The sequence below is a fragment of the Ornithodoros turicata genome, unplaced genomic scaffold (genome assembly GCF_037126465.1).
Source record: "Ornithodoros turicata isolate Travis unplaced genomic scaffold, ASM3712646v1 ctg00001049.1, whole genome shotgun sequence".
NCBI classification, from domain to species: Eukaryota; Metazoa; Arthropoda; class Arachnida; order Ixodida; family Argasidae; genus Ornithodoros; species Ornithodoros turicata.
In genome coordinates, this window is record NW_026999448.1 from 104,167 (window position 1) to 129,968 (window position 25,802).

Here is a 25,802-nt window from a genome sequence, read left to right on the forward strand (position 1 = left end):
AAAACATCTACCTTCTCGACAAAGAATGTTTCTTTTTTCCTCAGGAGTCAGTACAGCGGTACAAGTTTCGAGCGCATGATCTCTTGACTTACACAGGACACAGCTCTGCTATATAATAGTTGCCGCTAAAGGCGACGCTGAGAACGAGAGCGATGATTTATGTTTGAGACCACTTCCTCCTTCGTTCTTCGGTCGCATTCCAACGTTGGCTAATGCTGCGTATCTGCGAAGGCGTTCACGGCATTCGATTTCTTTGTAAAAAAAAAAAAAAAATATCTGACAAGCTTTCACGGGCGGGGGTCGCATCTCTTCTGTGCTTACGATAGTATTCGATCTCAAGCTCATGAGGGATCTTGCGCACAATCGCTCGACGAACAGCGACGTCATAATGGCTCGTTGGAATTCCTAAAGCTCGCAGATTTCGAACCCGAGCGGTAACAGTCCCATGGAAGTCTCGTAACCCTCGGGCATCCTGAAAGTCCGTAACGGGCTTGAGATCGAATAAGAAGTCCTCTGATCATTGATTAGAAGCTCGTTGTTACCAAAGCGTACCTTTGGGATGTCAACAGCTGTCGCATAATTCTGATCAGTGATGGTCAAACCTTCTATGGCCGTAGCAGAAGATCCAGACACAAGCGACACGAGATATTTAAGCTTGTTCACTTGCGAAAACCGTGAGTTGTCGTGTATGCTTGCTCTGAACTGGTCCCAAAGAGTCATTTTGAAAGCTCACCATTGAAAGTGTCTATACGGAGTTTGGGGAAAATGACTGCATCACTCGAACCGCATGCTGCGGTGAAGCCTGAGGACCGTCACGGTGGTTGATTGAAACTGGACCTGCAGATGTTGACAACGCCCTGCGGGCTTGTACCCTGATCGTCGTGATGGATTCAAGATATCGATCGCAGGCGGTGCATTCGTCTTCTAGAAGGGTTTCGTCGATGATACACTGTATCCGGCCATCCAGCTGTGGCCAAGTCGCAGCTTTAGATTCTAGGAAAGTCAGCTTTGATGTGAGCTGGTCGTGCGGCGAAAGAGTCGTAGCCAAAAGAGCTGTAAGGCACGATGTAGTGCGTGTCACAGTATCTCGGCATGCAGTGTGTAGCTTCTTCAACCTCTCCAAGTCGATGCACGCGGAACGCTATTGTATAGCATTTGCACAGCGGCAGTCTTTTGGCCCGCATCCGACAGCTCACAAATCTATTCAGAACACCTCCCTGTTTCACGATGATGGAGGAATTATTCGCATGCAGCCTCGGTTACAGTATGGCACTTTTCGGGACTCGTTAAAACACCCTGTTGTTATGCCACCAGACCATCCAGTTACGACTCTACTTGTTATACATGCGCATGTACGGTTGCTACGCGCCGAGGTTCAGGATACCTCGAGCAGACGTCCTCTCTTCTTGCTACAATTTGGTGCCGAAACCCGGGAACAGGTCTTGCCTTACCCACTGCTACTGCAATTCCTGATCGGAATTGCAGCAAACTGAACGCCCCCTGGAACATTGCTATAGTACAGCTCTTTTCACTTCATAATAATTAGGAGTAGATTAACACGTTTCGTGAGTCAGCCTGTTTCTGTGGCTACATGCTGCACGTGCCGCAGGGTCGCACTGGGAGGTTCGATGACCGGGGCTCTTTTGACGTGCGATGGAAGTCTCCGACACACGGTGCTGGAAACAGTATTCGCCTCTTCAATGTTACTACCGTGCTCCACCGGGATCGGACCAGCAATCTTGAGTTCAGAAAGCCGAAAATGGTTATAAATCGGGCTGTTCGGTGCAGCATACTTTAAAAGCGATAAAACCTCCGTGCCGGGAAACAAGTCAAAGGACGCCAAGCCAACACGTTATATACGGACTGAACTATGCAGGGCAGCGCTTTGTTTTCTTGACACGTAACAGTTTCTTTAAAAAATGCATACTCCGTATACAATAAAACACCGGCTGCCCTAGTAACTTCCAGATGACAAATTACATCATGACATGCACAAGCTGTTTAGATACAGTGTATGCCCCTATTGTTCACATATGGGTGTGATGCATATTCCCGACAACAATGTACAACACACTACACATACAGCGCACACTCCGACGCGACCTGTACGTTTCGGAATTCCTTTCATGAAATTACGGCGGGCCCTGCATCTCCCAACTAGGGTTGCCGTTTTTGGCCGTCAAATATACCTGTTCAGTGGGTGAGGTACAACGAGAGAGAAGGAAATTAGAGATTTGGCGAGGGAAATAGGTAAGAAAGGATGAGGCAAACTCTTCAAGAGCGACATCCCACATATCCCAGGTAAAAATCTAGACTGGCCCCAGAATGGCTCCAGTTGAACCTGGACTGGCTCTAGTTGAATCTGGATGGTCCCGGAATGGTTCCAGTTGGATGTGGATGGTCCCAGCTGAATCCCCAAGTGGGATGGATGGCCCAACTGGATCCCCAAGTGGGATGGCTGGTTCCACTTTGATGAAATCAGTGGTACCACTCTGGCCTCGGATGGTTCCAGCAGTTCCAACTGCAGCCTCACGGTAGTACTTTGCTCCCAGAATGGTCAATTAACCCACTTGAGATCTGAAGCTTCCCCTTTGTGATCTCATAGGGGAAGAGTCCACTCTTGCCATATACCCTTCTGGTTTTGATTGATCTATTACTTAGATCTATATTAACATACATATGATCTCTCTTTGTTGCTTTTATCCAGCTGCATCTGCGATAAAATATGTGAAGTAACTTCAATCAGTTGGTCTTGTATCCCAGGCGAATATCACAAGTGCCAGCAAAATGTCAAAAGACAGATATTCCAAAAATGCAGAAACTAAGCTAAATAATTCGAAAAAGGAAAAGGAAAACGAAGAAAAGGTAATGGCAAAGTGCGATGGCCGACGGCTATGAGGGCGCCACGGCACGGCGGGCGGCTTTGAATTCGAATTCAAACGGCCAGAGGGCGACAGTGGCAGTTTTAAAGTTGAACTCGGACACAGGGAATCAGTGTTGCAGCGGGTTGGGGAAAGTTGGTTTTGTCTTCGTTTGCCGTGGTAGTGATCGTACATCTCTTGTACAGTATTCGCGTGTGTTGCGATGACAATGATTCCTGGAAATGCATCGTCAATATCCCACAAGAGTTTTGACACTACTGGTACCCGCACGTGCGACCTTTTCGGGCGAGATCTCGGCGGAGGCGCGAGGGCGACAGGAGCGGCGTCATAGTTTCTTGGGGGCACGTGAGCAACGTCAGGTCTTCTCGTGCACTTGTCTGCCGTCGAGAGATTCTGTGCGCGCTCCACAGAATTTCTCCGACGAGAAACTGCGTCTGCTAGCTGCGCTGCGTTCAGCGTCGCCATCCGTCGCATTTTTGAGTAACTTCTCCACCGTCACTTCAGACGTCGTTCGGATGCGCTTGGCATTTCTTCCGCGATACCTCGGTTTGCGCGTGCTTCCGTCCTCGCTCGCCTTTGCCGACATCTCGCCAGATAAAGTCGCTCGTGCGGATACCCGTAAAGAAGACGTAGACGGCGTACGTGGAAGAAACGAACGGTAAAACGCAAGCGGAATGCACATAGTGCTTGTTCTGATGTTAGCAGGTATGAGGGCTGACCGCGCTGCTTTGATTACTATTAATTAGATGTTTCGTTTTTTGAAACTTAGGAGGAACTTGAAGAGAAGCAGGATAAGAGTCTAAGGATCCAGAACGCATAGTGAAGAGGAAGGGGGTACATGCCGCAACCAGCATAGAGGAGGGTGAAGGAGCAGAGTGCCGCCTCATGCGTAGAAGACGAGCTTTAACTTGCCGAAACATAACAAAAACAAATGTATCCGGTGACTCTATCGGAACTGCCCTTATCTTGGGTTGCATTTTCTGTTTTCTTTTCATCTTTTCCCAGCACGGAAGAGGCGATAGTGTGCTCTTTTGCCCTCTCACATTGGGGGTGGAGGAAAGACGCGTCTCCGAGGATGCGCAATGAACAAAATAAAGAAAAAATGGTGTTCCTTCACGAATTTTTGCGGACGATCTATCGAACGAATTTTTGTTCTGAAAACAACTCCTGTATCGGGAGGCCGAAGGGAGCAGATGTTCTCATTGGGACAACTTCGTAGCTTTCATAATTAAAAAGTTAATTATTGAAAGTTAATTAAGGCATTGCCTTAGGAGTTTGCTAGTGCCCTCCTAAGGAGTGCCCTTCAGCATATGCTATATTGCAATTCATTTCATCTCGGAAAAAGTGATATATATATATATTTTTCGTTACAAGTAAGTTACTGTGCAAGAAATGTAAGTACGTTACTAACGAAGATACACATAATGAAAATGAACTTTATGAAATAGTAAACTTAATAACAAACTTTAAGTTCCTAAACTACTTCAGAAAAGTAATGAGTTACATTGAAGTTACTTTCTACCCAATATATACTTTTAGTTGTGACCTTTCTCCAGTTAATTCAAATCATAATGAATGGGAGATGCAAGACGTTTCAAAATTGTTTTGATATACAAAGACTATATGAATATCTGATAAGGCGAAAAAAGCTTACATTTATGTGCTTCTTTATGGAGGGATTTTATGATTTTGACCTCGTAATATGTTCTTGAACCGAGCACAAAGCAAGTTTATGTTCTATGAGTTGTCCTCTACGCACATATGGCAGAACCGTGCCAAGTTATGACACCACTACACAATGCCCTCTGTCATTATAAGTACACTGCTGGTTGCTAGGATGAGCGGCCCCTGCGCCTCGAATGTATGACCAGAACATAATTTTGTAACGTTCACCGTGTAACAACAAGAATGTCAGACGCGCCGTGCACGTACCGAAAAAATGAACGAGTTCCTCAAGAAGCTACTCGAGCTCAAAAGCATCGAGTTGAGTAAAAAGTTATTGAAAAAAGTATAGCGTGGTTACACTAACGAGTTACCCGTAACACTACTACGTAGTACATACATAGAGATGTATTGATTATTTCTTACTGCGCAGTGTATGCTTTTTGTAGAATAAACAACATTTACTTGAACAATATGTGCATTTCTACGTGTTATTTTCGGTCCTGCATTTAGTGGTCCCAGCTGCTAAGTTGCCAGATCCGGGCCACTTAGCAGAGAGACCACTGAATCAATTCCACTGGTTCGGCTTCACGTGGAACCATCATGCAGCTGGTTCCATTTCCAGCTGGTCCCAGTCACTAAATGGTCCCCCCATTCAAACCGGTTCCCTCCGATGATCCACTTTGATGTGGTCCCACTCCAGATTTCTGCTTGGGTAGAGCAGTGTGTCTATAAACATACAGTGTTGGCTCTCCCGTTGTGACACTGCGCGGTTGAATGTGCACAGAACAGAGGTTGCTGAAACTAGAAAACGTCAAAAATTATGCCACGGAACCCTGGAATTTTAAAGGAGTTCCCCTAAAATTCCTTCTGCTGCAAAATACCGACAAAACGCTGCCGGTATTGGCACTCAATCGGTAACTGACAAGAGGAGCAAATAACGGGCACGGCCGATGAAATACAGGCCACGTGGCGTCCCCACTCCTAAGAAAGGTTTCGTAAGTAACGCGTATAACGGTGTCTTACACTATCAATCTAAGTTTGCTTCAAAACGTGCGGCCTCTCATCCCATTGTATTTTGTCCTCCAGCTGTTTCTCCGTGGTGGCCAAACACCAGGTGGTCACAGGGCTGGAAGTAGCGTGCACGCGTGTCTAGGGCGAACAATACAAAAAGGTTATTTCTCTTCCACGAAAAGAAGGTTTAATGAGCAAAGCTAACAACGCAATGCTTGCAAAATCTCTGCAGTAGGTTTCGGAAATCATTTTTTTCTTTTTTAACCCTAATAATATGCGCTCATCTCAAGGAAATATTTTACAAGGGCACGTCTCGCGTACGGCAGAGCGCTAAGCAATCCGTAAAGCTGCTGTGATCTGCAAGACCGTTCATCGAACATCAGGTTAGACGTTTCTATATGGCTTGTTAAGGATTTCCACAACGGAGCAATACCTATAGGGTTTCCGGTTCCCAGATAGACCCGAAAAACATACGCTGGTAAAATTTCTAGGAATTCAGATGTATCTGAAGAATTTCGCTCTTTGGGATTCTAGCAACGTTAGCTCAGCAACAAAAGTCATTTCCTGTTGCGTGACTTGCGGGTATTCACAAGACGCGTCGAGCTCGCATCGCATCGCGGGTTACCAGCACCCGCGACGAAGAAGTGTGACCCTCTTGACACAAAGCAACAGTTCTTCACTTTAAAATGCGCTAAGCATCAGTGTAATATGGGTGAGCCCGATCTTTCCCACTTACCAGAGTGCCGTATTTATTGACCGTACTCGGCATGAAGACATCTTAAGGCACTTCGAACATTTTCCCGGTCTGCTTGAAAGACGTCTAGCACCTAAGGTTGCACCTTTTTCTGTGAATCATATCTATAGGCGAGTTTATCATACACGTGAACTTCAGAGAGAGAATCAGCCGTGCCAAGGCTACGCACTGTATTACTAATAGCAAAACAGGGCAGAATGAAATTATAGAGAAAGATAGCTACATGGAAGACCCGCAGCATTTCCCGAACTTTCCTGTGGGACGCCCACGTCAACATTGGGAAGTAATCCCGTCGTCAAACGGGTGCAATGATTAAACGCTGCAAAATGCTAACTGGGGACATGTCGAATATGGCGGGCAACTCCGTAATGCAACAATAATCGCAGTATGACCGCATTCCCATTTTTAATGAGGCAAATGTGGAGATATCGCCTCACTTCACACACTTCAGAGAGAATCAGCCGTGTTAAGCCCACGCACTGTATTACGAATAGCAAAACAGGGCAGAATGAAATTATAGAGAACCATGGCTACATGGAAGACCCGCAGTATTTCTTGGAACTTCCTGTGTGACGCACACGTCAACATTGGGACGTAATCGGGAACCGGCAACCCACGGCGTCTGATGTCGGTATACGTACCCTTACCACCCGCAAACGCAGTGCACACACACCCGCAATTACATGCAACCAGCTGCTACACTGTATTTCTACTAGCAAATAACAACACACCGAAACAAATCAGAAAAGAGAAGCATTTCAACGAACCGCTTAGTGTTCGGTGTTGAATTTCTCAGATATTTAAGCGGAAGTCCCAGATGCGCCCGTAAAACTTCAAATCACTACGGCATATGCGAAAAGATTTACTTTTTACTATTTTTCTCGATGAAACCTGGTGAAAATGCCAAACCTAATCAGTAAGTTACGGTCGCAAAAGTTTAGTTTAGGGGCTGCGGGTAATGCGGGCTTGCCCGCACTAACCGCGGACGCCACTGCGGATACACCCGCATTTTTGCCGCAACCCGCACCGACATTGCATTCCTACTAGCAAATTGTCAAAGTGCGCGGGTGTCTCCTGGTCTACCCCCACCTGCGCATACCTCTCCCTATATCCAGGACATTTTTGGTGCTACGTAACGTTTCTAATTTTCGACAGTTGGTTTTACGGAAATCCATCTGCTGTTTATCGGCATCTACTTGGTATAGCAAAGAAATCGCCTCTTTTCGCGAGCTTTATTAAAGGGTCTCTGACCAGAAGCTGGAGAGACTTTTCCGCAGTGGCTACCGATAGAGTACACAAAAGCAACTTCACATACGAAAATGCATGCCTCAACACCTCGTAGTTTTCGTAAACTCGAATTTTGAACATCGCGGTTCACGCCGGCGCTGGCACACCTAGCGTCAAACCAAGAAAACGTACGCATATATAGAGAACTCATCTGGTCATTCCACTGGGATGACGTCATCGCCCATGCAATCAGCGCGCAGAATGCCGTCACGTGATCGAGCACTACAACAACAACAACTTTCAGCAAGAACCAACATTTTTACGCCGATATACTGTTGGGTCATTCCAGGCCAAATCACACAAAGGTCGTGCTCGACCCCCCTCAGTTTTGCTTCCAAAAATTATCATGGACTCCTTATTGCACATAAAAACATTTTCCCGAGTTTTACTGGACAATGTTGAACTGTTGTCGATTTAGGCGGGGTCAAAGTCCTCAGAATCGCGAAAAACATGCTACGAAAAATGTTCCCTACTGAGCAGGGTTTTGAGTCTAGGTGGACTTTAGTGACATAGAATGAAAGAGCATGGCCCTAACATTCTGCCAATATCAAGTTCTTCCCTCGTGTTTCATTTTCGGCCAGCAAAACAGGGCTGCTTTTTGGCGCTATTTCTTACAACTTTGCGCCTTGTAAAGGGCACTTTTCGCACAACAATCAGATCAATATCTCTACTAAATCATATAAACAAATTGAGAAGGTACTTTTTGATTAGGGCGCGAAAATAATTTTTATATCCCATCCACTCTACACATAGTTACGCTGAACGGCGCACGGGTGGGTCGCGAGGCTTGGTTCGGATAAGGAGTCCATGATAATTTTGGATGGAGTCCATGACGACTTTCGGGATCCAGCGCGCTGTTTCACAGCGTTAGTGTAGTGTCTGTATTTCCAAGTTTTCTTTATTTATATCTTTTGGAACAACGACCAACTTATGAACGTACACAGACTTCATTTGACATGCCTCGGTTGTGTCGTCAAAGCGAGATTTCTAGGCGGGCATTCAGTTCCATACGATACTGCGCGTTCAACCGCAGCGGCAGGTATGGTTGGCAGCGGATTTTGCCAATCGTATTTGAAGAATGCAGACTATGAGACGGACCCCTCAGTTTGAGTACAAAGAACCTCCGCCTACAGCAGTCTGCAGTGCTGTCCTTGAATCTATCTTCCAAGACTGTTGCATCTGGAAGTGAAAAGGTTAGTGTCTTCTGTATATTTTATACAGTGATTACTCTCCTTCTGAGAATTACGTTGGGGCATGCAGATGTTAGGAGACCATTTACGCAACAAAGAAAAATACGGATTACAGAAAACTGAAGTTTACGCATAAATCAAAAGATATACTGTACAATTCCGGGTGGTGTTCAGAATGCAGCCATGCCAATGCAGTAAGCAACATCCACAGTACGTAAAATGAAGCCGTGTATTCCGCATCTAGGTGTAACATTTTAATTGTCACAGCAGTGTGCACCAATGTAGTTCATGACTGCCTTGGGCAAGATGTGGAACCAAATGTTGGAAATACAAGGCAGGGATCAGATACAAGTTTTCTTCTATTTGTTTTCCTTGCAGCATACTGCACATAGTAAAGAAGGGCTCTGGATTCTAAACCAACGCAGTTGAAGTCCTTAGTTTACCCCAAGCTGTACTATTGTTGTCTAATCAGGGGAAACACCACAGAGGGCAACTACGATAAAATTGCAGTGCAGAAAAAAAAAAGAAAGCCTGGTGTACGACAGCCATGTCTACAGGTGCAATGTGCTGGACCCTCGTTGCTAAGAGGCCCACCACGGGTGCCCCTACAATCCATCCATCTATCCAGCCCCTCAGCTCCTTCAAGACATGCAAAATACAGTAGATAAAGTGTTCACTTGGAAATCAGACATTTACACAAAATTGCCTAGCAAATTCAGGATATTTTAGCGCCATCCCAAACACTTGCCATTACGTACGGTATGAAATCCTTCACTGTACCACCTTACAAGGTTCCACTGCTACGGACCAACTACGGAAATCAGCAGAAACCCTTCCTTTTCCGAACAAATTTTTTCAGCTGAGTGGAAATGGCCTTCCTGTGTCCAGTTTCAAAACAGAGTTACACAAACTTGAAGTCTTATTAGAGACAGGCCACTGTGTTATGAATTTTGTGTGTGTGTGTGTGTGAAAATGTGCACAGCTCGGTGCAATTGTGTATTTTACTTATGTGGTTGTGATTTGCTGTATGCTCGTAGTGGTAATATCTCAGTTATCGCACACTGTATTGGTGCTAGGCACCTCATCATGCTGATGCCTTTCGTGCCTGGTAGCCTCATTTAATTTTCTATGAAATGAGATCCTTATAAATTTATATGGCTTTTTTTAACAATGTTAGGGTGATGACTTCATGGAAGTGGAAGGAACAGGAGAGGAAGACATCTGCAATGGTCATGACAGTTGTCCGTCAGGTACGGCACCAATTTCTTTTATAAATGTGGTATATAGCGTGAAGTTGTTACTAACAAAAAGTTTTTGTTCCCTTTAAAGGAATCTACAGGTGGTGAGCACGCGTAAGGACTTGACATATCTCAATACAAATTAGACCTGAATGTTGCACATGAGATGTGTGGCTCTACTTACACACACAAGCTTCTGCAGGTTCGATGCATGTATATTTTGAAATACGAAAGGCAGAGTGCTAAAAATATATCTGATGGTGAAAAATTGAGCAGCTCATTGCAGTAATTCTATCGATTTATTTTCAGCATTTTGGGAAATACATAGTGATGGCAAGATTACCTGTGTTGTACTGCCAGATCATCTGCTATTGGAGTTCCATGTCCTAGTTATTATATATAATAGCTGTTTGAGGCTATTGCATATTTATTATGCAAGTTTTGTGCATGTGAGTTCCTGCAAATGTGCTCTGCGGTGATCATACTGGACAGAGAGCTATGCCTGTATAATAACAGTGACTAATGTTCTCCTGCCCATAAACCTGTTCCTAGGGTACATCCGCACCCTTGGAAGTCACTGGAGAGGCGTGTTAGCTTAGCTGAATTGCTAAGAGCCCTGGATCGGTAATACAGAAGATGTGGGTTCAAGTCCTGCTACTGGCTAACCTTTCCAGTGACTGCCTTCTTTCATCATTCATTTCTTAGGCACCTGATGCTTTGTATGTATTTGTCCTTTCTATTTGTTCCTGTCTCAGAACATCAACTGCCATGTTCAAAAGAACTGTAATAGGCCTCTGCAATGTGGAACCCATCCCAACATCTCTTAATCGACAAAGTAGAATTGGTACAGAACCGCACGGTTTGTTGCTCGTGATTATCATCCTTTTTCCAGCGTCTCAGCCATTAAAGCCCAACTCTTTCTTACTCCTTTGATTACCAGATGAAAGGTATCAGGCCTGACATTTTTTCATAAGTTATATTACGGTCACCCTCCTCTCCCCACCCCACTTACTCTCAATCTCCTCACAAGTTACTTCCAAGACTTGATGACCCGTACAAAGTACTTGCACCACCTACACAAACAAAAAATTCCTCTACTCCCCGCACCAGCAGATGGTGTCAAACTGGAATGACCTTCCTGCCCACATAGCATCAGAACAAAATACATCGTCATTTATTTTCAAGTGCTATGATCATTTTCAGATCGCATGAATTTCTTTGTGGTGAGTGAACGAATTTTGTGTATTTTTGAGTACATCATTTTGGTATTTGTCTTTTTTGGATACAACCTCCCCCCTTTATGTAAATCCCTTCACAAGGGTCTTTAAAGTAAACAAATGAAATGAAGAACTTCGTGATACTTTCATAGTTGGATCATTTTTAATGCACATTTTAAAACAGTGGCTGCTAAAAATGTGTCAGGCACAGTTACAAAGGCTGCCGTCTGTATCAGGTGAATCATGATTTTTCCCAGAAGCCCATTAATATATATATGCTGTTTTGGAACAATCTCTGAAGACATATTATGAAGATATTATCTGAGTGCCACAATGAACTGTATGAACCACATTTCATGTTACATCATCTTTGACTACAACATGCCTATTTGTGTATATTTGGGCAGCCCAAGATACAAAGCTTGATTCCTCAAGGTCTACATCCTACTCGAACTGGGTGCGCACTTTGCACACAAAAGGAAGATTGAGAATGAAAAAAATGGCTAGGAAGCAAGCGAGCTGGGGTTTTACATCATGCATGGAAGATTGAGGTTTTCGATAGTCAACTTGTGTAGTGAGCACTACTGGAGGACTGAGAGCAGGAACCGGAGGTCACACACAGGGTAACCTACATAACAGTCTGATTTACTTCCACATAACGATCATTAAAATACTTGAGGTTATTAAACAATAATATTTGGGTGCTATCAGACAGTAAGAGTTCGAACAACACTTACGACATATTGACAGAATGGGTGGACAAAAGGATGCGTCAGAACAGGATTGGATTTGTGTCTGTGGTGGAATTGAGAGGTGTGGAAACCTAACTTCCCACAACCTCGGGGCGTCAGCCCGTCCGTTCCGTGCGCGAAGCAACCAGCAGCACAATCAGAAATTCAATGCAACATACCAGGTTTATTGACCTTCAGAACAAAGCATCCCGGCAGCAGGCAATCCCAAACCAAAAAAAAGTCTCTCCGTGATAACGAGCCCCCCGCTTTTATCTATTCGGTCACGCCCCCCTTCGTCGGATGCCCAGCGCGCCCTCTGTCGGAGGGTATCCGGACGCTGGATCCGATACTTCCCCTCCCCTTAGAGGGTCATCAGGTCGTCCGTCAGTTCCAGGACTGCCTCGTCGAATGGTGACTGCGGGGCTGCTGTCTGGGGTGGAGGAGGCCTTGCTTCTGCCAGTAGTTCTGGCTTGAGTCGTCTTAGGGTTGATAGGGCCGCGCTGGCATCGCTGTCCTTGCGGGCGGCTTCGACCCGGGCGAGGTGGAGGGGACCTCTGCGATGGGTGGCACGGTGCAACTCGAGAACGTGGCAGGTTGGGCAGAGCAGTCGTTTCTCATCTGCCGTGAGTGGCTGGAGTGGGTCGGCGGGGTGCCGCTCTGTCAGGGTGTGGCCCCGAAAGGGAGCTAGTGTGAGGGCCAAGTCATCACCTCGGAGGGGCCGCGGCTGCCTGGTCCAACGCGATCGGGATGCCCACGACACTGGCTGCCCGTCTGCAACGATGGTCCACGTTGCCACGGAGTGGCACTGGGGGGAGGCAGGACCAGGTGCGCGTGCGGAACTTCCCTGTGAACGGGAGCGAGAGTCCGGCCGGGGGGACTGCGCGCAGAACCCCGGGGTCTTCCAGGGCTGGCGGGGCCGGGAACGTCGACGCATCTGTATGCGAGGAGAGAAAAGGGGAACACGGTAAGAGGTAATCCCCAAGCCGCAAGCGCCGGAAGGGCACTCCCTAAGACAAACAGCGGAAAACTGTGCAACAGAAATCACACTAATAAAACACTATATCACAAGCACTATGCTTAGCGATGGAGATAGTGGCAGCTACATGCGCCGCCTGCGGGGACGCAAGTTGTAGCTGGACGCTGGTCCGGGAACGGGATCCGGGTCCAGGTCCTGGAGGGAGGCAGGTTCCAAATCGGGCTCCTCTCCGTCCGGGTCTCGCAGGTGGTAAGACTTCAAGTCCGAGATGTGAACTGGCCCAGTCTCTTCGCCGGTGTTGCAGCGACGAAGCCTGTAAGTGAGGCCGGAGGAGCACGCACTTACCTCGAAGGGGCCATCCCACCTATCTGCAAGTGAAGCTGCAAAGCCTCGAGACGCATCACTTAGCGGGTGAGTCCGTCGAAGGACGAGGTCACTGACGCTGTAGGTGAGGTTCCGACGTCAGCGGTTGTACTGGCGAGCCTGGTCCAACCTTGCGACGTCCAGATTCTCCCGAGCCGTCCGGGCTGCATCGTCCAGTCGACTCCGGAGGTCCTCAGCAAACCTTGAACAAGGAGGCCGGGTAGCACCATCCCGGAGGCCTAGAGCATTCTCCACTGGAAAAGGGGCCTCTCGTCCCAATTTCAGGAACGCCGGGCTGAAGCCTGTAGGTCTGTTGACCGTCGTCCGTGTAGCGAACGCCAGTTCAGCCAGGCGAGCATTTTCAGGTTCCGATTGACACGTTCGGTAATGTTAGCCTGAGGGTGATACGGGGAAGTCTTCTTACGTTGAATCCCTAAGATAGCGCAAGAATCTGAGAACACCTTACTTGTAAAGTAGGTTGCGTTGTCGGTGATCAGCTGTGCGGGAAACCCGAACCGGCAAAAGGTGTCAAGTAGTTTTTCCCACACTCTCTGGGAAGTCAGCGTCCTGAGAGGAAACAGCTCAACCCATTTCGTGAAATGATCAGTAACCACGAACAAATACTGGTTACCTCTAGGACTACGGGGAAATGGTCCCATCACATCACAAGCAACTATCTGCCAGGGTCTATTGCTCTGAACAGGCTGTAAGCGCCCAGGAGGTAAACCACCACGAGGTTCGCTCTCTGGCATACGGGACAAGTACGAACATACTTTGTTACATCCTGCCTCATTCCTGGCCATGTCGCAACACGACACAACTTTTCATCAGTTTTCCTGCCGCTGCTGTGACATGGCAAGGCCGAGTCATGAAAGTAACGTATGAAAGACACGCAACTTCCGTGGCACCACGACTCTGAACGGGGATGAGCCGTCGTCCTCATCCGCCTGGGGTATGTATCTGAACAGGATGCCATCCTCGACCAGCAGATAGGAGTCGTGCCGTCCGTCAGTCGTTCCGGTGTCCGCCGAGTCTTGCTCAGCTATCCACTGCGACACCCGCTGACAAAGGCCTTCCGCTATCTGAGCGTCTAGAAGCTGCTCTCTGCTCACGACCGTGCCCCAAGACGAAGATACGTCTCGTGCCAGCTGTGCTGCTGCCAGAAGTTGAGAAGGCGCCTCGGTGCCTTCCTCTTCCCCCTCCGGTAGAGGCGCGCGGGACAGTGCGTCTGCTACCACGTTCGTTGAGCCCCGCCTGTACTCCACGTTGAAGGAGTAGCCTTGTAGGATCAGGGCCCACCTGGCAAGTCTCTGCTACTTTAAGAGCAGCTCCTTGCGCTCCACTTACTTCTTTCAGCATTATTATGCATGAACCACTCCGGCCCCCTTTCGCGGCGCCGTTAAACACGAAATTTACACAAACTGTTCATGTGCTTCATCGTGATGGATGCTGAAAGCTCATCTAACAGTCTGTCGTTGGAACTCCCTCTTCATGCTGAGGTCGATTCGCGGCTCAACATTTCAAAAGCAAGGCCTCCAAACGCTGCTGCACGTAGCAGGTGCCTCTCAGCTGCTGAAAGATAGCTGAAAAGCTGACTTGTTGACTCCACTGTGCTTCCACGTCCATATTGAAAAAGCACCCAGCAATACAGAAGTTGCGGAAACCACCCGAACTTCCGGTGTGAACTTTCAACCAATAAACGTCGCGGGCGTTTTACGTCATACACATGGGAAAACCACTGCATAATAGCTAGAGTTTTGCGCTGATCGCACGAGTTGAGGGCAGAAATCGAAACCGCTTTTCGGCTCCTTGTTTGGAATAGTTGGCGGCTCCGCAGAGACGAAACGTTTCAGTTGTAACTTGGAGGCACCATGTAGGTTCGTTATCCATACAAACAAAGACATTGACCAGGTTCTGGTCACAGACCCTTTAAGGTCCATAGTTTTGGATGCGACTTTCTTTCGACCGCTCTGGTTCCCGGACAGGAACTCACAAAGTTGCTGTCGTCAGAATGTTACCCTCTCCAGCTAGTGACATATTTTGGTCGCATCTCGTACCCCAAACGCACTGTTGCACACAACCTGCATCGGCGCGAAATCCTTGTCGCCACAATCCTGCTGGTCTCCGCCGCACGTCACATTCAGGATACAGCTTTTTATTTGACGCCATCCGGCGAGAGCTTAGCACAATGCCTACTGAAGTTTCAAACTAAAAGGAAGATGAAGCTTGATCAGAAGATGTCTGCTTGAATTAAATTTACATTAAACGAGATGCGATTTCGGCGTTTGTTCATGTAGTTTTCATCGTGCGGGGCGCCGCCGTCTTGCCTCATAGGGACCGGCAGGGCGACTAGCGAGTAGGCGAGGAAAAAAAGGGAGCCACAGCGCCTGCGCAAATCCTCCGTTCAATTAATTATCCCATTCGCCAACGGGGGACAAGTGTCCCCATTGTTCATTTCTGTCGGCGAAACTCGCTTTCTGCTAAGGGCGATCACGATCGCTGCCTAATCACGATTACGCGCGATCTGGATCCTGCATGGGTGCGTTTGGTGTACTACATGCTTTCCTAAAGCGTGGTATACGCTAATGCGTTGCATTGCGTGCATACGCGTATATGTGCGACATAAGCAATCCGCTGGGCTGTTCATATGCATGCGAACTCAGCAAGCATCAGCCAATGGACGCGCCTTTCATGAAGCGGTGCAATGGAAAGTTTGAAGTCAACGTCTCACTCCGGCATGACAAAAACTGCAGATAGTTTGAGTGTAATTAAACTGGTAAAGTGTAGTTAATCCCTGCATCTTTCTTCCTTGCAACCTCCATGCGCCCCATGCTAGCCGCGGCCACGTTCAAATTCATATCACACAGGCATGCAGGAAGGAATCCTAAGGAGACCGCGCGCCGCATTCCCCTACCGCAGACACAACCATCGCAGAGAAATGTGGGAGAAGTGACGTGACACGTCATTCTGGGCGCTAAACCAATGTAAACTCACCACGAAGAAAAGAAAATAAGGGGAGAATGTCACGTCTTTCCACGCGAATCCAGGAGTTTGTGTGAGGAGAATTGGTTTGGACAAACAATTATCCTCTCTCAGCTCGCTGCAGCACGGTTGTTACCCTAACGCTCGAATCGAGATCAAGTTCACACTCAATTCTTTTTCACAAAGGTGAGTTGGTGACATAATGAATGTTTCAGTGACAATAACTCCCTTTAGTGAAGCAGAGTTAAGCGCTAAATTTAAGTTAAAGGACCGTCGATCTCGATTCAAATGTTAAACCGGGACCATCATGTAGCTTAATCATAGCGAAATTGAAACGTAAACATAATTGTTTATCCTTTAAGTTCACAGCGTGCCGCGACACTGCTACGAAATTCTCGCATCACTTGTCTGTCGCTTGCATTTATTACATATGCCGATCTACCAACACGGTCTACGCTGGCAGCTGAACCGCTGCATTGCTTGTCGCAGTTGCGGCGACGTCTCACCGCAGATTGATCGGCTCCGGTCACCTGATCTATATGACGTGCGCTATATGTCGTCACTTCCACTATACCTTCGTGATTCGGAAACAAACGACTGTGCTCCCTCCTTAGTTTTCCTTCCTCCTTAAACTCAAAGACGCTGGACATCGCCATTCGTTACGGGCAAACGAGGGGTCGAGGAGCCATCATTGCGCAACACGGCGCAAGTACTTGTAACAGAAATGTTCTGCGTAAGACGGTTCGTGCGAGGAGGTTTGCCGCTCATGACAAATGGCGACTAGAACATTTCCGAGTTCTCTCCGCATTACCTCACCCTGTCTCCTTAGCATTCTTTCCTCCATGCATATAGAGGAACGCTTCAACGCGCATGCGTAGACTGCTCGGTGCGTTCGTCGGAAAAAAATTCAGGTGGGGCGAACTCCTTCCCTTCAGTTGCGGAACGTCTCGCACGTGCCTATTGAGACGATTACCAATGTCCCCCCGCGTCCACACGAAATGGAACGCAATAGTGCGAATAGTGGGAAATAGTGCGAACCATGCTTTACGAGGCCAAATCATAGTACTTCCAGCAGCCTGTCTGATGGGGATAGTACAAAGTCTACAGCAACCATAGTACACAGTCAACAACGAAACCATGTTCTAAAAGATAAGATGCTGTCTTTAATATTGAACTCAACAATGTTTCACAGTTATACTACGTGTGCCCCAAAACACACGACTGAATAGAAAGAATATTTCTAGCCTGGGCATGGCCTGCGCTTGGCCTGAGCGCTTAATACATGAGCATGGAAAGGGTATTCAATCTGTATAAAAACCGCTGGTATTTCGTGAAATAGGCCTGAAAAGCATACACTGAAAATATTTCAGCTAAAAAGGTCCCACTACAACGCAATTTAAATGTAAAAAACGCTGCCGTGGCGGGAGGTTTCCAGACTCCATCTACGGACCACTCCTCCAGTCCTGTGACGTCACACCGGAGATGCGCCTCATTCGCTGCGAAAAATTCGTCTGCTCTCGACAGAGCGACGTGCTATACTTGTTCGCTGCTATTCATTCTAGGATATCAAACAGGAAAATTAACGTTTTGAAAATTGGATCTGTTTACCGATAGCTTGTTGCGGATGTTCTTTTATGATCATTGCGTGCGTCTACGACTGGAGAGTACGTACCGTATAAACATCGACATCGGCTTCTTATATGTGGCAATGTTCAATGTGGCTCTACGGTTTGATGCGCCTCTCGTTTCCTTTCCATTTAATCGAGGTAGAGCAAAGAGCCTGTATAATTGCCCGTGTGCTTCATTGAGGAGCTGCTTCAGTGATGCGGTGTGGAGGTATGGCGCCGACATCTGAATCTATCTGAAGCGATGTGTTAATCCGAACTGAATATGTGTGCTGCAGTTTGAACTATTTTACTCTTGTATAAGTTAGTTCGTGCGAGCATCCCGCAAACATTGTTCCCGTTGTGTGCAAATTACGTTCTCACGGAGTGGAAGAAATATCCAGCGGGAACAGCGGTTGTCCTCATAGAAGCGGCAAATGTAATCACATGACACGTGCGACTGTGAACGAGGTGGCGAAAACAACTCTGCCTGAGCCTTTGGGCACGTCGAAAACCACAACATCACAGACAAAACAGCACATTAAACTCTTATCTTCTGGGTTGCTCTTGTTTGTTTCCTTCACGAAGGCAGAGCCTTGGGAGTACACCATGTTTGAACTGTTTCTGTTTCCACTAGCCCACACACAGCACAACACACTATCACACAACGACTTCCCTAGCCCTCTCATAGAATGCCGTTAGAATAGATTTCGCGGCCTCACACAGCTTGGGTGTAATCGAGTTCTCCCACCGTCAACTTATCCGTGTGTGTTTCAGAAATTGAAAAGTTACACTCCAAACAAGTCTCATGAAGTACAGTAAAACATACAGCAGGTATGAAACACTCTCGCCCTCGTCTGCCGCGCAGGAACCTGTTTGCGGAGCGTTTCATCTCGTGATCCACGTTGTAATCTTAAAAGCCACCTGCCTGTGCTTCTCCTGGCACACATTCTCATCTGGGTGTTGTGCGTTGCTTAACGCTATACTATCGCATCTGGGAACATGGGCATGAACCGTTAGCATGATGTTTAACATCCTCCGACAACTTATTTGGCCAATTTTCTCTCCTGGTAACTGCTTACTTATTTCTTAAATAGATTTTAACGTTAGCGCAGCCTCGACGGTCGCGAGAGCCCCAACAACAGCGACATTATTGTGACATGGTTCGGACCATGACGCGATGGACGAATCAGAGAGTAGTACGTCCTCGAGTTGCTCCGCCGACGATAGTCTTCGAGACAGTCTGCTCCAACTTCGTGACATCCGTCCATATTTCAATTCTTTTCAATATGGGCAATTGCATATTTCATCTACAAAAAAAGAAAAGACACTGGTGGCAGATATCCTTCGAAAAGACTCAACATTACGTACTGAGGAACACATACTGCAACTTTACAAGCATGCTGGTGCCTACATCGTGTTTTCTTGTGCTTATAAAGATACCGCCTCTACAATGCAGTCATTCCTGTTATGATTGTAATTGTCACTCGGATCGGATCGGTTGTTTCATTGGAGGGAAAATGTCCGTGCAAATACTCTCCAATGACAAGGGCACAGCACGTCAAGTATGAAACGTGATGTCCGATAGAAAGGGATATCAGTTATATAACGCTAAGTGCCCTGAAGTTACTGCAGGTGCACTAAGAGTTCAAGAGGCGTATATCCGTCACCGTCACCAAAGGGGTTCTCTCCTTTGTAGTCTTGGAGTGGGTTGTAAAATTTTGGGTACTATAGTGTTACAGTCCCAATGACGGCTTCTGAGGGATGTTGTGGGACTTCCTAGATTCTTGAGCAATGCAAAGACGGAGAGGCACTGCACCTGTTCATGTTTTGGGGCGTAACGAGACTTAATGCAAGCTTATGCTTGTCCCATCCTACAGTTGGCAGTACCGCATAATGACAGAGCGGAAAGCAGAGTGCTTAGTGTTCTCTGCAATGCGCTTCGGCAGACCAGTCAAGGAAACATCTGCAGGAGGGGTGTGAGGGGAACACCCTCAGGGAGGGAGTCAAGGGAGCACCCTTAGTAAGGGAGCCAAGAGAACACCCTTACAAGGGGAGTAGCCCAATCACACAAACGGGAGTCATATGTGTGACGAGCGTGAACACCCCAAGGGAGTTTCCCATACTCCCCTTTTTTCTGAGACTGAAGGACGTCGCTCCGGCTAAGGAATATGCCAACCCCGTGTTTTGTAACCTTTTGTCGAAATCTGTACATATATATGAGGTTGCATTAGATGGCAACTGTTTTGTCTTCCGAGTGTGCGCATTAGCACAGTGGAGCATCACAGCGGTCTTGCAAGGAGTTCTGCTGCCGAAGATTTTTTTGCGTGAAATAATAAACAATGAGAGGAGTAAGACCTACTGCGATCATGTAATCACGTTCTGCCTAACTTGTTTAACTTTTGTTTAACTTATATGCAGTGCACGTTTGCATAATATTATGTCACGAAACCCACTGTGTCATAGGAAGCTTTCAGGTACACAGTCATTGTTACTTTTCATTCCAGCACCGTTAATTCGTGTAAATTATTTGTCTCTAATAAATGAAATCCCATGAACCAGTTCATTATTGAGTGCAATCAAATAATAATTTCAGGAAATACACTATTAAAAGTTAAAAGCAATGGGAATTGCACCAAAAACTCCACTTGTGGCCGTTCTATACCCACGCTTTCAAACAACAGAGAAGCGGTCAACTGATATTGACAGCCGCGAACCCGCGAAAGATTTGTTTGTTGAAGTCTGTCTGCTTTTTGGTTCTGCACTGTGAGGGTTTTTCAGAAGCATTACTCCTTATTCCCTCATCCTGGACCTTCATAGCCATTGAGTTTACTCCAAAGCTAGCACCGTTACTATGTGCAGAACATGACAAATGCTGAAATCTAAAGTTCTTTTGAACGGAGTTTAAAAAATTACATGCAGCTTCACGAACAAAAAAAAATCATATCAATCACACTTGACATTGCAGACATGACAGAAGCCCACCTGAAAAGTACAAGTGTTAATCGTATCCTCTATATGACCTTGCCGGGTAATGTTCTTTGGTTGGGTGTACAGCACACCCTGGAATTGGGCGACGGTTCTGGGGCCCAGCTTGCAAATGACGAATGTGCTATAAATTGCAGCAACTATTTGGAACAGAAAAAAGAAAAGAAAATACTGCAGGCACACATACTATATGTGCTCCCTCCTGGCTGTTAAATTATCCGACTATTAACATAAAATATCTACCATAAAGATTGCACAGCTTATAGGGTGTACAAATTGTAGCTATGATCCCGAGGAACTATAAGTCCGTTGTTTGAAGACGAAAGCTCCTCAGAACTAGACCGCTGCACACCGAAATTATTGCATGCATATAACTGCTAGTCCATCACCAGGCGCGCCCTCATTTACGCAGTCCGGTCATGTGTCTCCTTTGGTCCGTATGACGTTTTCGTGATACGGACCACTTTCGTTCCGGTATACTTCCAATATGCGTCGTCTGCTCTTGTCCTGTGTTATCTCAAAGTGCACAGGAACAACGTCACCAATTGGCGTCGGATTTTCGGCATTATTATCAGTGATGAACGCGGAGTATAACGGCGCTATAGCTTCGGTATCGACCGGGACGGATGCCACTGTCCCTTTAATGTGCGGCACACTGACCCATACGAGATAATGGGGCTAGTCACACGTCATTTTTCAGTTTTTAAGGAGTCCGTGTGTCTGTTACGTGAATGTCAGCGCGTGTCATATCCTCCTCGTTTTTCTTTTTTTTTTCTCAGATGTGACTTCCGCATTCAGGTCTATGAGTCCGCGAAAAATGGATACACGGACTGAAAATGGGTCCAATAAGCGGATGGGAAACACAATCCATTGCATCCTTCTTTTTTTCTCATAGAAAAATCGAAAGCGGTATTTCGAATAATAATAACAGCGGGTGTGGGGGCGCCCTTAAAGGGACAATGAAGTAACATTTAGCATGGCTCGAAACCCTGCCTGATCTGTGAAGCTGTCCATGAGGAGTCACCATGCAAAATATTTTCGCTCTGCGGTGTACTGTCACTGCGCTATCGAATTTCCAATACCAGTCGGAGAAAGTAGCCGTGGACGACAGACACGATTCTCGCGTGATGTACGCTCATGCTCCGCTTACACTTGCTTGAGCTGTGCCGCTGTACGTCACTGGTCACGTGCCGGAGCCCATGGTTCGTCACGGCGTCCTCTCTTTCGGCGATGCGCTTTTTGTACGAGGAGAGGTGTGCGGAACATTGCCTTGCGCGTGTTCTGTAGGTCACCTACGCTCATCGTTCTTTCGCAGGAGCTCATTTTATTCGTTGCAGAGGACGCAGCAGTGGAAAAAAAAGAAATATTTTTTAGTCATTTCAGTGCTCTTTTAAGTTGACGGCACATTCGTAAGGGTACTAGCGCACAATGAGCAATGGGCAAACGACATCAGGCTTAGAATGTGGAGCCCTTAGTTATTGCTAAGCTTTTTTTTCTATTTACCCATTATTGTGCAAAATATTGCAATGATTCGTTCGATTGTGCTGCACTTGACGCTGGTGAATCTCACATTTCAGGTTTCTCATAACGATAGTGAGCTGACTGACAAGGACCGCAAGGATGGGACCGTTGGGCCTTCGAAATACTGCATTGTTCACGGCAGTTTATATTTGCATATTCTTGTTGGGGACGCTAAAAGGATTGCCCGCAGGTGAATTTTAGTGGTTTTAACAATATAAAGCATTGTGTTCGAGAAGGCTCCAATCGGCGTCACAAAATGTCGACTTGTTTTTTCTGTCATTTTGCAATAAAATTCCTACGTTGCGGATTCAAAGGTGCCCGGCAATAATAAGAATTGCATTAAATGGTAACAGCCTGCCTCCCCGCGAGGGATATTGAGTAGCTTGTGTGACATTCTGAAGGGGCTGCTGAAAATAACTGTTGGCCGGAGAACAAAGTCAATCTGCTAACTTTAACGCACCTTGCGCAAGAAGCCAATGGACTGACCTATAAGCTACATCTCATATACAACGTTAAGGATGACTATAGTCTAGTTGCTCGTTTATACTATCTTGCATGGGTTACCTTCACGTATAAGATGAAAACCGTTTTTCCCTCCCGTTGACTTCTAGGAGAACAAGGAGACAACGCTGACAAACCTGGTACGACGGAGCACATATTAACGCTCTGGTTGACGAATCTAATCTTTGAAATACGGCTGTTTCATTACTTTTGTAGAAAGACAGCCACAGCGTCCGGTGTGCAACACTACTCAATGCAAGAAAACAGGTGGGTATGAAGAATATTACTTGCTACTGCCACTGTGCCAAGCAGTGCGGGTCGATCTGACTGTAATGGCCGTATTTATTCCACAATATGTGCGTTTACTGATACGCACACCGAGTGAAAGCTCGGAGACCTTAAAGAGCCCACGTTACCCGAACTAACGATAACTTTACGTCGCTGATGGGAAGGCCAGGCAGATTTGTATTTCTCGACGGAAAAAACGGCCAACTTTCCCACCGGCACGACAACTCGATTGAAAAACGGCGGCACGAACCGCATGCACAGATTTCCACTGCGGCGGACGGTGGCGCCCTAGCGGGCGTTTCGTTAGTCTGTGTTAAATTTTGACTTAAAATTAACTGATAAATATTTTGCTACACAAAGAAAACTTATGGTGGCACACAAAAGAAGGTATTGCGGTCAAAGCATATTCGCGAAGCAAGCGCTACAAAAGCGCCCATAGACAGCAGCGGGCGGGCGGCAGCATGCTTCTCAGTTCCCAGGTTGGTCATACGGGCATCCGAAATGTCCGCCACGTCCGCTCGTGGAACGATAGCTCGTGGAGCGGTTCTATTGGCTGCCATCAATGGTACCGTGATGTTACACGTACGGTTTGTCTGCGCAGTGTGGCGACATGTTGCACGTGCCGCAGGGTAGGACTGCGGATAATTTGGACCACCTGAGATTCTTTTGACGTGCGCCGGAAATCTCCAACACACGGTGCTGGAAGCAATGTTTGCCTACCCTTCCGCTCTTCGCCGGATTTTTCTGTTCACCGCTGTCGTCGCGAAATCGGTGAAGTTCCCATTGCTCGCGTCGGCTCACCGGAAAAACGGTGACGGTGGCCGGTTTTCTGTCGAGAATTCGTCGTATGCGGTTGCCGCTTTATGGTCTAGCAGGTATACTGACAACGTGATTATACCCAGTCTTGTTTATTTTCCACTGAGGTCGCTATGAGTGAGCTGCCTGAGCTACGGTTTGGATTTGTATTTCTGATTCGTCTCTTAGTATAGGTGTGCGCCGTTTACCCGTGACACCACCTTATTGAAAGCGCAGTGCCATTTAGCAGAGGGAGCACGTTGAAAACTGTTTACCGCCCAAGCCAGATTGAAGGGAAGCACATGTGTCATGTGTTTCCTCACTTTGTATCACTTGTCTCCTTTCTGACTAGGGCGGTAAACAGTAGGTGCAAAAGCGCGTGTGAGGCTGGCTGGAAATGGTTACATGCAGGGTGTTTCACGAAGGCCCCCTACTGAATGATTCGTGAACAAGTGGCGCTATAGAAAAGCGTTGTTCAGTGAGCATCCCTGAGAGAACGTCCAAGAACTGAGCAGTGAGCGGCTCATTTGCATACGCTCATTAAATGAATAAACTCCTAACTTTTAAATTTTACGTAGGACACTTTCAGAACATTTGTTTTACAGATGGTAAACTTCATGTTGTGCCCGTGTGCTTCTGCCGACATAATAACTAGCTTTCACTTTCATTTTCAGCAAACTTCATCCAGGAAATGTTAAATGACACTATTGATCCGTGCAATAACTTTTACGACTACGTTTGCCAGAAATGGATCAACGCTAATCCCATACCCGAAGATAAAAGTATGTACGGAATTACGACGGAGGTGCAAACAAATCTCGAAAAGGAATTGAAATGTGAGTCTTTAAACTAGTTATGCATATCTGTCTTGCTGCATGCATGTCATATTTGTATCCACTCAGTCATTCTCCTTCCGTTTACAACCCTATTCTCAGCAGCCAGTTCAGAGCATCTCGTTCCTTAGTATGCTGGTTCAGCCGTTGATTTCAGTCGGCATCTCTACCTCGATGGCTCTAAATACCATATTACCATTCAGTACTTCATTAGCGCCAAAAACAGCTTCACCGCACAACACCGTTAAAGCCACCCGGCATTCAGAATGATGCTCATGTGTCCTTGAGCGTACACCATTAAACGTAGACAAAGTCTTTACGATTGGTTTGGCTGAACCAGCGAGACCAGAGGGGTGAGTGTTAACCTTAAACCCTGGCTAGAGCTTGCTTCCTGTATCTGAAATATAAAAATCGCTGTGCAGATTTTCACTGAAAGCATTCTCCGCCAGTGGATAGTAAGGCATGTGGAGACTGACATACTAGCTTGTCTATGTCCCTGACAAAGACACAATCAGTAACACTTGTGTACGGGCTGTGAATAATTTTATCGTCACTGACTAGATGGAATTAGTTCGTAGACTTCCCTCGTCACGTCCTCGAATCACTTGTTCCGGGGCTTCTTTATGCCCTCTGAGGAGTGTCACCATGACAATCATAGGCATGTTGTAGGCATCTTGTGTTCTTTCAGTACGTTTTTTTTTTGAATGGGAAAAGCATCACATGCAGGGGCGGTTCGAGACCCTCACTTTGGGGGGTTTCTTCGTCGACGCGCACAACTGGGGTCGGGAGGAGGGAAAAACTAATTGTCAATCTAATGTTTTGCGGGGGACGATCTCCCAACCGCAGAAGGGGATCGTACGTCCTGGGCCGACTTCACAGTGAACTCTGCCGACGTTTGTCTTCAAGCTTCTCAGGAGAACACAGCGAAAATACGCAGACAGTACAGCCGGCACTTGGAGTCGGACCCTGGTCACCT

The 25,802-nt window shown here is 46.8% G+C and overlaps 1 protein-coding gene across 2 annotated transcripts in view; it reads left to right on the plus strand.

The window, feature by feature from the left end:
• Positions 1-5,752: 5,752 nt before the first annotated feature.
• LOC135376171 (neprilysin-1-like) overlaps positions 5,753-25,802 on the plus strand; it is a 148,938-nt gene continuing 128,888 nt past the window's right edge. For both annotated transcript variants that reach the window (XM_064608766.1, XM_064608765.1), the window contains exons 1-5: positions 5,753-5,941; positions 22,466-22,599; positions 23,021-23,050; positions 23,127-23,177; positions 24,668-24,829. In XM_064608766.1, coding sequence (XP_064464836.1) covers positions 22,509-22,599; positions 23,021-23,050; positions 23,127-23,177; positions 24,668-24,829 — 334 coding nt within the window. In that variant the 5' untranslated portion in view covers positions 5,753-5,941; positions 22,466-22,508. The remainder of the gene's footprint in view (positions 5,942-22,465; positions 22,600-23,020; positions 23,051-23,126; positions 23,178-24,667; positions 24,830-25,802) is intronic.